The sequence below is a fragment of the Zosterops lateralis genome (genome assembly GCF_965231275.1).
Source record: "Zosterops lateralis genome assembly, chromosome: 17".
Taxonomy (NCBI): Eukaryota; Metazoa; Chordata; class Aves; order Passeriformes; family Zosteropidae; genus Zosterops; species Zosterops lateralis.
In genome coordinates this window covers 2,202,454-2,219,435 of record NC_139777.1, presented here as the reverse complement: position 1 = coordinate 2,219,435, position 16,982 = coordinate 2,202,454, and the positions used below count along the sequence as shown (strand labels likewise).

General features: G+C 48.6%; 1 protein-coding gene across 1 annotated transcript; it reads left to right on the top strand.

The window, feature by feature from the left end:
• Positions 1-1,472: 1,472 nt before the first annotated feature.
• LOC310916605 (refilin-A-like) lies at positions 1,473-12,562 on the top strand (the record flags this gene model as incomplete). The annotated part of the gene is made up of 3 exons (XM_083874280.1): positions 1,473-1,691; positions 10,492-10,601; positions 12,229-12,562. The coding sequence occupies exons 1-3, from the start codon at positions 1,488-1,490 to the stop codon at positions 12,560-12,562; spliced, it is 648 nt and encodes a 215-aa protein (XP_083730406.1). The 5' UTR covers positions 1,473-1,487.
• Between the last annotated feature and the right edge of the window lie 4,420 nt (positions 12,563-16,982).

Sequence of the window (16,982 nt, the reverse complement as noted above, 5' to 3'; positions counted from 1 at the left end):
AGACTCTATGTAGAGAGAAAACCTGATGAGAAAAACACAACCAGGGCTGTGGACAAGGTAACATTAGCCGCAACCGGTTATTGTGCAACAAATGACCATATTGGCTTCAGCCAGCCTGACCCGTTTAACCACTGCTGCTTCTCTGAACCCTGAGGGTTAATGTGGACTCTCCATTCCCCTCTGTGGTGGCAGTACCTCTGGCACATGCTGCTCCTCCTGGCTCGAGGCTGTGCTGTGATTTGGGATGCCCTTCCATGGTGTTTACTGTGGCCTTGACCACACAATGGCTGGGATAGGGAGGCTGAATCCTCAGTTGTGGACCAGGAGCTGTGGAGCCAAAGAAAGAAGTGTGAGGGAGCAGGAGGTGTGAGGGAGCAGGAGAAGTGAGGGCTGCCATGAGGGGATATGGTAGGTTTGTGTACCTTGATAGCCAAGACTTCCATGGTGACCTGCTGCCTTGGTGAAGCTGCCCTTTGCCTCCTCAAAGCGAAGAGGGATGATGGTTCTTGAGAGGAAAATCTCTTCCCTCATGCCCACAAGCCACGACACTGAGGGGAAAGGCTTACTTTGGGGTTGTGGAGGTGAAAGAAGGATGATGAAAATCAGAACTGAGGGGGAAATCAGCTCTGAGTGCGGGAAAACTTGGGACACAAGTGAGGGAATGAGTGGAGGGAAGCTGTGCCCTGTGAGGGTGTGTTGTATGCGGCGAGGCCCCTTTCCCAGCCTTGGAGCGCGCAAAGACCGAAAAGGGACAAAAACCTCGCAGGGGAAAATGGAACCAAACTGAGGGAAAACTCGGAGAGCAGTGAGGGAATGAGCAGAGGGCAGCCACAGCCCACGGGGAGGTGTGGGGGGACAGCCCTCTCCCGCCGGCCTGGCGGGGCCTGCCCCGTCCCCTCAGGAGGGAGAGCGGCCGGGCGGTACCGACCGAGCTCCGCGCCCGGGAAAGCGCCCGAGAACGAGCGGCCGGGACAGAGCTGGGGGGCCGGGGGAAGGGGAGGGCGCTCCCCGGCTCCCTCCCACCCTCTCCGGATAAATGAGCCGCCGGGAGGCGGCGGGCGGCGCAGGCTGTGGACGAGCGCGGCGCATCCCCGTCCCGTCCCGTCCCGTCCCGTCCCGTCCCGTCCCGGTCCCCGCCGCGCCCAGCGCTCCCTGCCGGCCCCGGGAGCTGCCGCCCGTCCCGGCTCGTCCCCGCGGGGCTGGGCTGGGCTGGGCGGGGGGATCGGGCCCCGCTTCCCTTCCCCGGGAACGCCTGAGGGCGGGGGCGGCCGGGCGGGCAGGGCCAGGGCCGGTGGAGGGGAGGCGGCCGGGACAGCCCGGTCCGGCTGATGCTGGCGCTGTCCCGAGCAGCCCCGGGCTCCGGCGGGCCGGTAGCGGCGGTCGGGACTCAGGAGGGGCCCCCTGGGCTCCCTTCCCCTTCCCTCCCTCCGCGGCGGGCGGCGCTGGAGGATTTTCTCCCGCCGCGGCCCCCTCGCTGTCCCCCAGACATGGTAGGTCACCTCCAGCTGCAAGGGATGGACGAGAGCCTGAAGGAGAAGAGCCGGGAAGGCTTGCTGGACAGTCCGGACTCGGGGCTGCCCCCCAGCCCCAGCCCTCCCTTCTACTCCCTGTCGCCCGGTGAGGGCAGGGCAGGGGGCAGCGGCGGCGCGGAGCCCCCGGGCCACCGGCGAGAGGCCAAGGACGGCAAAGTGGTAAGAGCCAAACCCGGGCACAGCGGGCTCTGTCCCCTCCGGGCCCCGCGGGGAAAGGCTGGCCGAGCCCCGGAGCGGGGGGCAGGCAGGAGGGAGCCTGTGATCACTGCCCGGGCACCCCTGGATGAGTTACCCCAGCAGTGCCTCTCTCCGGCCGAGGGCACTCCGGGCTGCCCCTGCCTGCTGCAGTCCGGTGTTGGCAGCGCCGCTGCTGTGCCAGGCAGGGCTTGGCCCAGCGCCGGGCAGGGAATTTTGGATACCCTCACGGAGTGTTGGCAGTGTTGGCTGGGCGAACTCTTAATAACGGTGTGGGGAGTGAAACCCAAGTCTGAACCAAGCTCCCCTGCCCACCTTCGGAACAGAAAAGTGTAATTGTTTCTCAGTGACATTGCTCTGGCTGGTAGGTACAGGTTGGAGCTGCATCCATCCGGACCGAGGCAGGGGCGTCTGGCTCCCAGCCATCACTGGCATCCCACATCTGCTTTGCGAGGAGCCACGTTTGCCGGAGCTCTGGCTGAAAGAAAGACAAAAGTGCCCTTTAGCTGGGGCATGTGTGTCCGGGGAGTTGCTGCAGGACAGGGTCTGGGCAGGGCTGTGTGTCTCTGCCCTTTAGCTGGGGCAGGGTAGGGATGTGTGTCCAGGGAGTTGCTGCAGGACAGGGTCTGGGCAGGGCTGTGTGTCTCTGCCCTTTGCTGGGGTTTTGTGTGGCATGAGCCTGTGTGAGAAAGGTTTGTCCGCAGGCGGCCGAGCGGAGCCGGGGGTGGTGGTGGTTTGTCAGCTCAGACAGCTGGCAGAGCACCGCAGGTCTCGGTCAGCCTGATGCGGTGCCAGCAAAGCAGTTCAATGTGGAGTAAGATTTGGGTAGATTTATGATAGCTATTATTTTGCTTTATTTGTTTATTTCTATCCCTGAGCTATAAAAAACCCGTTTTTTTTTAAAAAACAAAACTTTCAGAGCGATGGTGGTGGAGGTTTTTAAAGGATGATGAAAGTTCTTCCCCAGGGCTCTTTAAAAATTTTTTTAAAACGTGTGTAAAAGATGTTTGTAGGTGTATTCAACACGGTTAATTGGCTTCTATATGGAATGAAAACTGCAGCGCAGATCTTTCCACGAGAGAAATATATCTACCTATGGTGTAGTGACAATTCAAAGACTTCTTCCCCACAGAGACATTTTGCCATGACTCCTCACACCCTCGTGCACTTTCTCAAGTTCTAAGGGCTTTTGAGCACATTGCTGAAAACTGCCTTTTACTCCTGAACATGCCAAAACCTTCCCCATGAACAATGACTCCTCACAGTGGAGAGGGTGTGAGGTGTTATTATGAAAGTCAAATCTCAAACCTGCTAATTCTGCAGTTCCTCACATGGAGCCTTACCTGCAGATGCCTGGGCGTGTGTGCCACCTCCATGGGAGTGTTTCTGTACAAAGTTACCCACACGCCTCTGGTTTGGCAGGATCAGGCTGTTGCTATGTGCCTGTAAAATAAAATGGGGGAGGAAGGTGAGTAAAGGCTGCTGGACCAAAAAAAAACAACCAGCAAGGGCTGGAGGTGTCTGCAAAACTCTGTAATGGGGATATGACAGTCTCCATTCCAGTCATTTGACAGTTGGCCACCACACCATCCAAGAAAGTCCTCAGATATCAAAAAAGAAAGAACATGAGAAAATTTATTTATTTCAGTTCATGGGTTGTTAGGATTGAGAGTTTTAGTGCTACAGGGAAAAAAGTGATTCCTGTTATCTGTGTAAAGTAAAATTAAGTTTTTCAATTGTTTTGATCATTAATGAACATTTTAGACACTTCAGAACAGCTCACACTGTAGATGTTTCCAAATATCCATTTCCAAATATCACATTGCAAGGGTAACCCTGGACTCCTGCTTGGAGTATGGGTTCCATACATTGGGAATGTATGGAATTCCATGCTCTTAGCAGGTACAGAAGGTTGCAGGGATCCAAATGCTGAAACCAGTTGGACTGTATTATTTAGAGTGGTGCTGGGCTCTGCTCTTTAACTCCGTTTGGTTCTTTGCAAAATAATGAAGTAAATAGGAATTTTCATTCTATTTGACTGCAGAGAGTTTCACTTCCTCCCATTTCCACTGTGCAAATACTGTACTTGCAGCTGATATTAAAGCAGGAAAAATACGGAGAGCATTGCTTGCTTCATACTTCTAAATTGCAGTGTCTAATTAGCTTTAATTTTGCCATTTTACAAGGGCTTGCAGATCTGTGAGCATTTATGCAGCCCATGAATTTGCTTCTGTTCAAGTCTGTTCCTCTGCTGTTCATCAGAGCGTGCAGAATTGGCAAATCAATAATTGCAGCTATTTGCACACCAAGAAATGCCGTTTTTAATCGCCTGTTATATTAGTGTTTGTTTTGCTTATAAACGTGACAGAGCCAGGAACACAACCTTCACTCTTTGTGTTGGAATACTATAAAACCATATATAAACTCAGTCTCCAACAGCCAAGGTTCCAGTATGTACAGTTACAATAAATTGCTGTCAGGTGAAGGAAACAACATTCCAGATCTGAGCGAAGTATTTCATACTATTCTTTGCTGCAGAACTATCAAACCACCAGTCTGAACCCAGTTGCATTCTTCTGCACTCAGCTATTTTGCTCCAACTTCACAAATATGTTACAAAATTTTTCTGCTTTAGGACAGCCCTTCTCATGAAAGGAGATTGCATGCCCTTATCGAAGGCTTTCTTGTGTGTAAAATGTGTGCTCTCTCTGCTCTGTGTTATTAACTGTGACTCTGAAAAAGTAAACTCTCTGCTATTTAATAAGCACAACTTTGTTTCAAAGACAATGCACCATTTATTCACATTTAACCAGCCAATTTGGGAACAGCTTTGGGATCCAAGAAAATATGAAAGGCAATTTAGGGCCAGAGTCATAAATACCACAAGTTCAACACCATTTAGGGACTTTTTTTTTTTTTCCTTCATTTTACTTGTAGCGCAGGATAAATTGGCTTTTATTTCTTCAAATAAAGTCCATGTAGGGAATTTGTCAAGTGTTTTGTGCTTAAGTGTAAATATCCTAAGGAAAATAGAAGGTGACTTTTACCTAGTTCTGTCTTTTAAATCTGAAACATTATTAAATTGACTCTTCTGACTTGTGTCACTGAATTCTCTAGACTGTGTCTGTAAAGCTGGGTCAAGAGGAACAGGGGTACAACAAAATAAATCCCTAATAATATGCACAAAGAAGCAGTTGCTGAAAGCGTGGGGAATGAAATTACTTCAAAGTACCCATATCTGCTTAGAGTTTTCCCTGTTGTTCTTGCCCTGGGATACAGATTTAGTCTAGAAGAACTGCTTGTGGACTGTGCTGAAATAAGTGCTTTGCATTCATCGCACAACTCTTAATGGATATCAGGGGACATCAAGCTCACATTCATCTGCAGAACTATCCATTGTGCCTTCTTGAAGCAGCAGATTTTATGTTCCAGCCCAACGGTGAAAGGAGCTTTTGCCACTGCAGTGAGTTCCTTTTACTTTGTAAGACTTAAGTATTTGTACACTCAACCTGCCTCAGTGAGCACTGACTTCTGTGGGGCTGCATCCCAGGGAATCAGCTGTAGGGATGTAGGGAGCTGATGCAGCAAGAATGATTCAGGATCACTCCTGGGTGGTGGGAGGAGATTCCAGCTTCATCTCAAGGATGGAAAAGGAGACCTTGGCACAGCCTTCACAGACAACAGCAGGGTCCCAACAATGTGGTCCAAGTCAGCATTTGTGCCAACCCTGTTGGATTAATGGCTCATATTAAAAAAAACCCAAAAAACCCAGGACATCTCTTCCTGACGTGCAGCATTTTGAAGACCCTTTGGGTCACAGAGCCAGCATCTTGTCCTGCACTGAAAGTGCTTCAGGAATGGGGCAATGTTTTATAGGAGCTGGGTCAGGAACATGGCCATCAAAGGCTTTCCATATATAATTTCCATACCTGCCAACACCTCCAGTGAAAGCACACGTGAGAGGGAGGCCCAGCACCCTGACCTGAGGCAGCCTGCAGCCCACACATGGGGCAGGGGATGTGACTCCAAGGCCATGTGGGTCCCAGCAGCTCTGGGCAAGCCCCAGGCTGGTGCAGGGAGCAAGGCACCCATCTGGCACCACAGCAGGGTTTGCCTCAGGGCTTGTTGGCAGCCTGGCACCCTGACCCACTTCTGAGCCACTCCCACGGGGCTGGATCCTACAGGAATTTCCCCAGCTTCAGTTCCCTGCCTGTGGAACTCTCCTCCTCTCGTGACAAAGGCTAATCTCACCTGGCTGTTCCCTGTCCCTCAGCCCCATCCAGTTCTGGATATGCACCCACTCCTCTTCCTCCTTGGTGAAGGACAGGAAATGGCTCTGGGCCTCACTTTATCTGCCTCACCTGGTCTGACAGATATCCCTTCTGGGCAGATCAGGGAAACATCAGGCATCAGGATCTCATCATCTGCTCTGAAAAGTGTGGCTCTGATGAAAGACATTGAGGGTGATGTCTTCTAGCTTTTGAATTTCCATTGTGTCCCCACGTAACCCCGTGGACAATAAGCAAAGCAGCACACATTTCCCACTTGAAATAAAAGAGGGAGATAAGCAGGAAGGATGTAATTCTTTGAAATAATAAAGCCCTGCTTTCTACCTGAGGTTTGCATTTTCTGTTATCACCTCCCAATATAATCTCATCCGGCTCTGCTATAAATTACTCGTAATGTGCAATACGTGCAGATATTGGGAAAATAAATGGTCTGTTAAACAAATATTGCTTATCTTCTAGAGCGGAGAATGTAGATGTGTGTCAAATAACTCAGCCAGATCTTTCATTATAGCTGTAAATAACAGCTGAGTAAAGTGACATTTTCATGGACCTGACATGTTACCATAGTGGGAAAATGTGGTGAGAGATTTGCTTATGCCCTAGCTAAGTTAGGAGCTGGGAATTTGGGAAGCTGTATCCTGTTTGTAGCCCTGACACTTGGAAAGCTGTTTCCTCTTACGGTCCCTAGAGATCTAATGCCACATCTTAGTGCCTTCCATATAATGACCATAGCAAAAGGAGTCAGTCAGTTCTGGTTCCTTGTGCTCTCTGGGGAAAGGTTTTGGGGGTTTATTTATTTCAGGTCACGTTAATTTCCTTTCCTTTTTCTTGCTTTGCTGCCTGGAATTTGGCAGCTAAAGAACAGTCAATGCTGTCATTGAGCTGTAGATTGAATTCCGTTCAGCAACCAATTTTATCTGTGTTTATCTATCTGCTACTAGCAAAAAGCAGAGTTTAGCTGCCCAGGCCGTTACATGCCTGAAAGGCATCAGAGTTAAGGCAGAGGGAAAAATGCAGCCAAACAAGAAAGCTCTTCAGCTTTTTAATAATACTGTAACTCTTTGCTGGTTGACACAAATTATATACTGGAAAAGAAATAAAAGTAATAGCTCATTTACTGCCTAATATTCACCTTGGATCAAGTTGTAAACATGGGAGTCACTTTTTTGATGTCTCCGATATCTTTCATTTTGTCTTCTCAACCTTCCTTGCCTACCAGACTCCTTCTGTCCTTAAAGATGACAGGGTTGTGGTGTTTTTTGTGAAGCTGCATCTGGTAAGTACCAGCACAGCTGCAGTTACTGGGGACAGATGAATCAGGTCCCCACTACAACGTTCCATCACAGCAACCCTTGGATAGACAGACCTCGACCATGGATCACGTGTGGACAGCCTGGTCTAAAGTGATGTGGGCTTCTCCTCTTCACCATCAGTGACCCCTGGGAGTGTGCAGCAAGCTCTGCTCCCTGCCAGCCTATCCATAGTGCAGGGTAATACAGAAACCTGCCTTATTTGTGGAGTGTCTGGAGATCACCAAGTGATTCCTCGAAACGAGCCAGGGATTCTGATTTTCTCAAGGGAGCTCAGCAGTCCAGTGCTCCTCTTTCAATCATTCCTGTGCAGAAGGAAAAAGAATTGAGTCAGTATTTTTCTGACAGGCAGAACATTTTTGTTTTGTTTCTTTTTTTTTTTTTTTTTTCCTTAAAGCAGATTGGAAGGAGTTGGTGTCAAACTCCTGCCAAAAAGCCAGCTTTTGACATGTGCCAAGCATATAACATTTCAGCCCCAAAGACAAATCTTTTGGAAAGCACATATCCCCTGTTCCTTGCTTCCCAGCTCCAGGTGACTTGCAGGAGCCGACATTTCAGAACATCACTGGAGGGAAAACAAAATGTCACCTGAAGTGCCTTTCAGTGGCTGCTGTGTGAAACCTGTGGTTGCTGTTTAGTGACCCCTTCACGCTGTGCAAGTAAATCAGTTGCTGTTTGGTGAGCAGCCTGCAGGGTCTTAGAGATACCTATTTTTAGGCCAAGCTTTTTAAGTTACTTACATCTTCTGTGTGTAGACTTCCAGGTTACTTCATGGTTTCTGACCTGCAGCAGCTCACAGAAGAGAGGTCTGAGTCTGTAATGGTCACAACAGGCAGTAGAAATCCTGGCTTTGGCCTGCCAATATTCACAGTTGTTCTAGATTTCTAAACTAAGCCAGCCTGCAGATCTGAAGTTGGTGCTCATCTACAGCACATGAAATGCCTTTTTGCCGTGCTTCCCTGCCCAGAGCAAGGTTAACTGTAACCCCCAATGGGAATAGTCTCATCATCGCCCCATCCAGAACTAACCTGGAGAGCCCTTAATCCTGCTCTCACCAAGTTCAGCAGCAAATCTTTGACTCTAATTGATGTCAGTCATGCATGCCAGCAGCTCCATTTCTCCGTGCACACTGGTGTTGTTCCTGCAGTGTGTTCTTCTTTCCTGTTCCCTGCTGTGGGACTTGTGCTTTCCACAGATGCCGATTGCCGCTGTGCCCACGCTCTGACCGAGCAGCACCCCCGGAGCTCAGCGGGCTGGGGAGGCTTTTCCCATCCACACTCTGGGGGCCAGATGCCCCAGCAATGTTCCTGCTAAGCCACAGGAAAGACTTGGTAACATCTCCCGCATCCTGGGGATGTTTGGAGCGCACTTAGTGTCATCATTTGTTAGCGAGAAGTGTGAAGGCTTGTTTGCCTGGAAGCGCTTCTTTGAAACTGCCTCTTAAAAGGAGGGACACGGATCCCCAGCCTTTTTCCTTCACCAGTTCAAGCAATCTGCATCCCTCTGCAGGTGAACCCCCAAAGGGCAGCCTGCCTGCTGTTCACAAAGCTCATGAGCGTGTGCAAATGGTGTTTGACTCCTGCACCCAAATGAACCTCTTCTTATGTACTGAATGTCTTTAGAAGGAGCTCTGGCCAAGTGCGGACTGTTACAAGCTGGACATCTGCACCCTTGTGAACTGAGGCTTGTCTGATGTAAACAATTCACATTTCAGAAGCAGAGAGCTTTATTTACGACCAGAAAGGCTGCCCTTGCCCTCCCCTGTCAAGAGTGTTGAAAGCAATTCAGGAATGAACTTTGCCTTTTGGCCAGTGTTTGCTAGGGAGAGTGAACATATATATGTTTTCCTTTTTCCCCCCATAACTATACAGATAGTGTTCTGTTTTGACAATGGAACAGAAATATTCAATCAAAAAGAGGGGTTGGCCATTTTACTTTATAATACAACTTTACACAGTTGTAAAGTGCAGGGATATTTCAGTATGAAAAGAAGAAACAGCTTTGTGGCTTTGGGACGCAGAATTGAAGGGCTTGGCAAACTCAGATGGAGCAGTGACATTTTTTGCCTTAGCCTGAGGCACAAAGCCCAAACCAGTAGGGGAAAGCAGACCTCAGCTAGCCATCTACAGACCCTGCACAGAGCCTGCCAGCCACCTCCTTTAAAGAGATCCTGTGTCCCTGTGAGTCATAAATATCTGCTGACAGAAAAGCAGTGGCAGAGACTGAAACCTGCAGTGACATTTTTCCAGGAGGGCAGGATTAGGCTGAATTAGCTGCTGGGTTTGGTCCAGGCACCACAGGATCCCCATATGTGGGAACACATCCCCATATGTGTGTTTAGGAGCACTCCAGTACAGAGAAGTGGGGTTAGTCATTTCTGTGGTGGGCAGAGGAGCCTAGGCTGGTCTGTGACAATTTATCAGAGTAAGTAAGTTCATGGTGCAGTTAGTCTTAAAAATCCAGTTTTTGCTGTCAAGAATTGGAGCTTCTCCATTCATTATATAAAGTCCTGGAATGCAACTGGCTTCCTGCATTGCAGAGGCCACAAGGTGCCCCAGTGTCTCACCCCACCCTCAGTTTTATGGTTAACAAGAATGTCCTTTGGAGCACAAGAGCCATTTTTGGCATGGAGGCTTCGGGAACAGCAAGTCTATCACTTCCTCTCCTGGATTGTTGCAAGGGATACATGATTTTATGTATGTATTTGTATGTATATCTATAAAAACACATACACATGTCTCACTTCAGTAGACCTACATCCTTCAAGTCAGCAGCCTTAGGCCCTATTGCTGTGTTAGGTCAGACATGGAGTGATTCTCTATGCTGACACATTTTGAGTGTTTCTAAGACTTGTTAATTCCTGGCAGTAAAGGCAATATCAGGGCTAAAGATAACTCAAAAACAATTGCAATTCCTATGAGAAACAAGAGAGGAAGAAGGAAAGGCAAGGTTAAATTTCAACGAACAGATACTACAGCCTGAAGGGACAGAGATGTGGGCACAGTCACGTACCTGGGAGGTGTGCTGGGGCAGAGGGAGGTGTTCATAGGTGAGGACAGTCCAGGTGTTGTGCTAGGCTGCTCAGCTGCCAGCCACAGCATGTTATGAACTGTACCAGCCCCATCTGTTGTGTCCTAACACTTGCTGTGCTCTCCTTCCCTGCAGATGCCTTATCTCCTCCTGAACCCATCCATGCCAGAGATAAGGCCTCGAATGTACCCGGTGTTTTTTGGAGAAAGCATTGAGGTCAACCCTGAGCCCGTGCAGGAAATCAGGTACAGATGGGATTGGGTGGGTAGATGGGGATTTCTGTCTTTTTTCTGGTGCTTCTGCCAAAAATTAAAATGTGTTTACAAGTAGGAGTCATGGTTATTTTGATGGAAAGGGAAGGACAGGTGGGAGGGTGATTCCTGAATTAAAGCCACTGACAGCAGCACAGGCAGAGGGGAGGAGGCAGGAACTGGAGGGAGGTTTTAACAGAAGGCAGCTTTCCTTCCGAGGCCAGCTAAAATCCAAGGCTATGAGAGAAAACCATTACCATCTGTGGGCTTGATGGCCTCCACTAAGTAATCTGATGGTCTTCATAGTGTTCCCAGATGACTTGTATCTTCAGAAGAAGCAACACCCTTCTAATTGGCACCTGTTTTTGCTTGCTCTTGCCACAGAGAAACCAACATTAGACAGCCCAGAGAGACTGAATGAGCTCCTCCATGTGAGGAGATAGTCCCTCGAGTCAGTGGTGGAGATGTTCTGCCCTCCTGTGGGGCTGGTGCTGTGGCTGATGGATAAATGTTGGTGTTTGCCCTTTCGCTGATGTGGAATGTACCCTGCAAACAGCATGGAACACTTAAAGCTTGGGGCAGGGACAGTGGGAGGACTGTAAACCCCCTCAACCTATGCAAAAGTCTCTCTGGAAATGTACCCCAGTAAATCTCTGCTGGCTGAGGAACTGCCAGCGGGCATGTTTTTATGGTGATTACAGCGGAGTCTTGTTTTATGTGTGCTGAATGACTTGCTTACACCCTAGCTGTGCAAAATACATTACAGCAGCTCAGATTACACGTGGTGCACAATCAGTCAGCCCCCCTCTGAGTGGAGGTAATGACAAGCACACACCCAGCTTTTAATCTTTTTTACGTGGAGCTGCACATTCCTTGGCTGCTGATTGCTGGAGGAGCGTTTGGGGAGCGGGGGAAAACCAGTGGAAGTCCTGCTGTTCCCCATGGCCAGGGATTCCAGAAAAAGCCCTTTTTCTGGCCTGGGGTCTGCACATCCTTTCTGGATGACTGCAGAAAAAAAAAGGCAGGGCTGTGACATCCTGCCTTTTGTGGTTCTTCATCTGTTGGCAGTTCAGGTGGCCAATTCCTTTGAGACCAGTGGCTTGTGTGTTGTGCAGCCATAGCCCACAACATCCCTTTACTTTACATGCTCTTTCAGCATTGTTTGGGTTTTTTGTAGGCTCCAACAAGTAACCTCACCCCTCATCTCCCAGAACTCAGATTTTAGCTGGTTTGGGCATTTTTGTGTAATGATGGCAAGAAGGTAGGGTGGTTGTCTGCCCTCCAGTGTAGCTCTCAGGGCTGAGCTGAGGCCTAAGTGGGACCCATGGAGAAAACCAGAGGAAGAGGAGCATTGCTTGGAGCCTGTGCAGCCAGGTGTTTTCTACCCTGGTATGACCACACTGCAGAAATGCTGAGATGGATTCACAGCAAGGTGGGGTTCCAGCACAGTTCCCCAGCAGCACAGAGTCCTCTTGGCTTTGGGTTGTAGAGTCAGCATCTGCCCCACTCTCTGTGCAGCAAGAGGTTGGTAAATGCTGCCAGCTCTTAAGAGAAGAGTCCTGCCTGTCTTGCCTCTTTTGCTGCCTGGGCTGCCCTCCTGATGCCTTTCTGTCCTCCGTAGGTGCAATTCCGAGGTGAAGTACGACTCGGAGAAGCACTACCGGGACGACATCTTCTACGGCGCCATCCCCACCGTCACCACCTACAGCGAGACCGTCATCGCCGCTCCCAACTGCACCTGGCGGAACTACAAGTCCCAGCTGATCTTCGAGCCCCGCCAGAAGCCGGTGAGGTTTCAGAGCACCACCATCATTTTCCCCAAGCGTGCCAAGAACATTTACCGGACCACCCTCAACTACAGCTTGGGTTGTGCCAAGCGCTGGTTCGCTTCCAGCGTGCAGCTGGAACTCTGCGAGGAAACCAGCCCGTGCGTCATGTACGGCGAGACCCTCTGATTTTTGGGAGCTCTGCCTGGGCCTTGCTCGGTGGCAACTGAATATTCGTGGCTGGAGAGCAGCTCTCGGAGGCTGAACTGGCTGGGAGGAGGCTTGCAGGGCACAGGATGGTTTTGATCAGTGAGAGGCTGGCTTGTAATTTGCGACGTTCCTGACATTCGTGATCTGGATTTTATTTTTTGGGGTTGTTGTTTTGTTTTTCCCCCCCCCCCCGAGCGTATCTATTTTTGGCTTGTGTTTAGATGAAATCAAGATGACAAAGGACCCTGCCTTATGAGCTCTGTAGGTCTTGTCTAGCACATAGGTGAGAGTCACTGTAAGCTTCAGAGCTATTTTGGTCTCTGCAAAGGGAAGACCAACTGCAGAGTCAGCGTCTGGTCATCCCAGCACACACCAGGCCAGATCTCTTTCAGAGCTGAAGTGCAGAGGAGGTGGTTATTTGTACCAGTGCATCACAGGTTGCTCCAGCAGCTTATCTGAGTGAGAGCTGCCCTATTACAGCACCTCAGTGACTCCACTTCCTGAGAGGAGTGGAGACTGTGATCCCAAGAAAAAGAAGTTTTAAACAGGTCCCCCAGCTCTTGCTAGCAGCTGGATGTTTGTGTACCATAGCAAGGCAGAGCACAGCCAGGAGATGGGAGAAAGGCCTGCTCTGATGCACAGACACATATTCTGTGAGCCCAGCCAGGAGTAAGTGGGGAGACTGAGGCAAACGAACAGCTGAAGGGCTAGTTTCTAAAAGTGCCTGAGAGATTTAGGAGCCCTGTGCCATTTTATCAAAAATATTGTCAGATCAAGTGTGCTGTGCTGTTCACTGCCTCTAACACCTAATTTAAGGGATCTGTATGCACTTGCAGCCCTCCTGAGTTTCAGGGTGTGGCTGTATTGCAGAGAAGAGTGTAGAGCAGGAAGATGCTCCCTGGATTCTTTGAAGCCAGGGCAGGGTTAACTCACCCTCTCAATAGTTTCCATATTTGTGGCATGGGCAGCTTTTCTGCCTGTAGAGGAGCAGCCAGACTTTGTAGAGTTTGAAGGATTGAAGAGCCCAAATCCATCCAGATTTTCCTTAATCAGCCAGGCTGTAGCAGTAAAAACCAGGTACTTTGCAAACTGCTGAACTGTCTCTGCAAAAGGACCAAGAAACAGTGAGCAGGAGTCAGTGCAGCCATGCTAAGGTAAAACATTCCCTACTCATGAATCCCATCTCCTGGTATATCTTCACTTTGGTCTCTTGCTGAAACTCTGCAAGAGCCTGGATTCCCATAAACATATAACTTTTGAAAATAGCACAGAATTGTCTCCAAAAATCTTACCAAGAATTTTTCATGCTGCTCAGACTTAGAAATAACCACACATCTCCGGAAATTAATTTCCAGCTTTCTCTCTTCTAAACTTTCCATTTTGTTCCTGACTTGCTGTGAGTCTGATGGAGTTATTTCAGAACACAGCTGAGCAGCCAAGTCAGAAAGCCTATTAACAATGTCAACAAGACGTAGCTGATTGCCCAGAACAGTTGACGCACAAACCCACTGAGATTTAAAAAAAAAAAAAGTCTGAAAAACTTGAAAAAACAATAAAATTAGTGACATATAAAGATACTTTTTCCATCAGTTTCAAAGAGCAGTTGGTAAATGTGACCAGAACTGTGACCTTTATAAAACAGAGTTCTCTTGTTTAAAATGTAGCACAGTTTTTCCACCAGAGGTAAATATAAAGTCTTTAAATCCAAACTTCAATCCTGACAGCTGAAGCATCATTAGTGCTGAAAGATGTGTGTTATGGCAGAGCTGTACTCTGCCTCTCTATTGGGAATTAGGACTTGGTAGGAAGAAACCTCTCAAAGGATTTCCGAGGCTTCCACCTACTGTTGAATTCTTTACAGCAACACAAACAAGGATTATATTTGTTATTGGTCAGATTCTGCTGTCACTGTCTGTCAGCATCAAAGCCTAGAAAAGCAGCATCTGCCTCCAGAGGGATTATTATGCCTGAAGCAACCCTTTTCCCCAGGGCTCCAGCCAACAGGAGAGCTGCCTTAGGCAGCAGGGAGTTGGCGCTTGGATGAACGCGGTCCCAGGGTGCTGAGGTTGGTGATGCACTTACTTCATTCTTAGTTCATCTTAAGGTCTGTCCTGCTGGCCATGTGCTGCTGAGGGAGCCTTGGGAGCAGGGGAAATACCCCTCTGCCTTCCTGGGGACACAGGGAGGCTCTGGAGGGCTCAGTGCCTGCATCCCTGAGAGTCTGTGCCAAGGGGCAGGTTTCCAGTGTAATCCAGGTCCAAAAGCAAGGCCAGTACTCACACCCAAGAGATCCCTGCATGATGACAGACAGAGTGGACTGATGGAGACAGGCTGGCTTCAGAGCTGACTTCAGACTCTCCTTTTTCTGACCACACATCAGGCTTTGCTCCTTTTTAACAGCTGCATTATTCCCGTGCTTCGAGCACAAAGCTGCTGTTATTGATCATGCTGGTCTTTGAGCAGGACAGGTTTTCGCCAGAAAAATCCCTTTCATCATAACTGGCTGCAGGTTTCTGCCCTCTCTGTCCACTGTTAGTTCTGTTTCCTAAATATCAGCTGCAACAGTAAAAGAGAATTCAAGGCAAGCCAAAAAAACCTAGTGTGCAAATAGAAATCCAGCAGAGAGACTGAACGTCAACCTGGACTTTCACCACACAAGGGAGAGGGGCTGCTGAGGCAAAGTCTCACAGGTGGATGTGACCCCCAGGAGGGTGCAGTGGAGGGCTGCATCCTTGGCACTGGAGGGTCCCACACGCCCAGCCCAGGCCTCTTTGAAGCTTCATGCTTTGTTTTCTCTGCAAATACACTAGAAGTGACCTAACATGCTCCTGCTCCTTTGAGTTTAAGCAGCTTTTCTGGTCTTGCCATGTTAGGGAAAAAAGAAGATAGAAAGCAGCTTGGGTTTCTAGGCTGCTGAACACATTTTGGGCTGTGTAGCCAGTGTGGCTATGGTGGGACTATCACCCTGGACCACATCCAAACTGGGACATTGCCAAGTGCCTGAGATAGGGAGAAATTTTTGAAAAATCCCTTCATATGGTATCTCCCATGGGCCCATCACAAGCTGCTTTTCCTCTCAGCAAAAGCTGGCATTGGAAAGGGACTTTATTTTTTTCTGTGTGAAGGAAACCACAGAGGGTCAAGCCTTCACCCTTGCCTGGGCACACATCCCAACCTGCCTGTCCACTCTCTGTCCCTGCTGCTCCCATCCCTGGGGCTGGGTTAGGCAGTGGTAGAAAAGCCAAAGTTCATCTTACTCATCACTGGGAAAAGCAATGGCTTTTTTTGTTTTGCCTAAACACCAGAAACTGAATTGTGTTTTTGTGTTGCCAGTGAAGAATCACTGTGGGCAGCCAAGAAGTGCCTTGTGCCACACCTGTGGTGTATTTATACATCTAAAAGGAACAACTAGTCCCACTATGGAGGTGCTTTTCTTGTAAATGGAGTGTTGTTAATCTCAGCCAACAGATCTTTGTTCCTGCATATCTTCTCAAAGATATACAGATGATAAATTTAGACCATGGAAAGGTGAGTTTCTTTGAACAGCTGGGACTGTGGCTACACTATTTCTCCCCAGGATCCTGATGTTCATGCATGTTGCCCACAGCTCTGCCAGCCTGATGGATAAAGTCAGACACTGCCTTTATCTTTTTTTGATGGAGGGGAAGATTGTTTTTTTCAATATGGAAAGTTCCTCTCTCAAAGGTGGGGGGGTCTCTCTCCCCTTCATCCCTATGATCCTTTTGCCCTGGAATGCAACAGAGCATGCTCATGTCTGGTCTGTCTGCATTGCTGTCATTGCATTTGGGGCCAAAAAGATGAAACCCTAACCAAATATTAAACTTTCAGAAGCTGTGGAATACGTTGCACAAACTGCAGAGAACAACTTTGACCAAAAGTTTACTGCTTGTCTTTATTTTTTGCCTTTTTTCTTTTTTTTTTTTTTTTTTTTTCCTTCCTAAGCCAGCTCTACTTTCCTCAATGTGAAATACAGACAGATTTGCACCCTGGGTGCACACTTTCTGGGACTGATGAAATGGTGTTTGGGTGTTGATAGCAGTGTTTGAGTGAGCTGCTGGTCAGAGAAGTGAATGCTGTTTACTATTTATGTTGAGTGTGTCTTAAAAAAAATGGGAGGGGTCACCAGAAGGCTAATGAGCAAAAAGGACTTTGTAGAGCAAACTGAAGACTAAAGACTGCAGTGAGTCTGACATAGAGGTGAGTGGTTCTGTGTGTGAACACTGTGAGCTAGGATAATTAGCCATTGTGGTTTTAACTTGCCTCTTTTCCTGTAGGAAAAGGCATCTTTGCCTTTTTTTAGAGCTGAAACAAAATCAGATCCATCCTCTGTCACAGTCATTCGGTCCCACTGAAGTCTGTGAGCATCAGCATTCCCCAG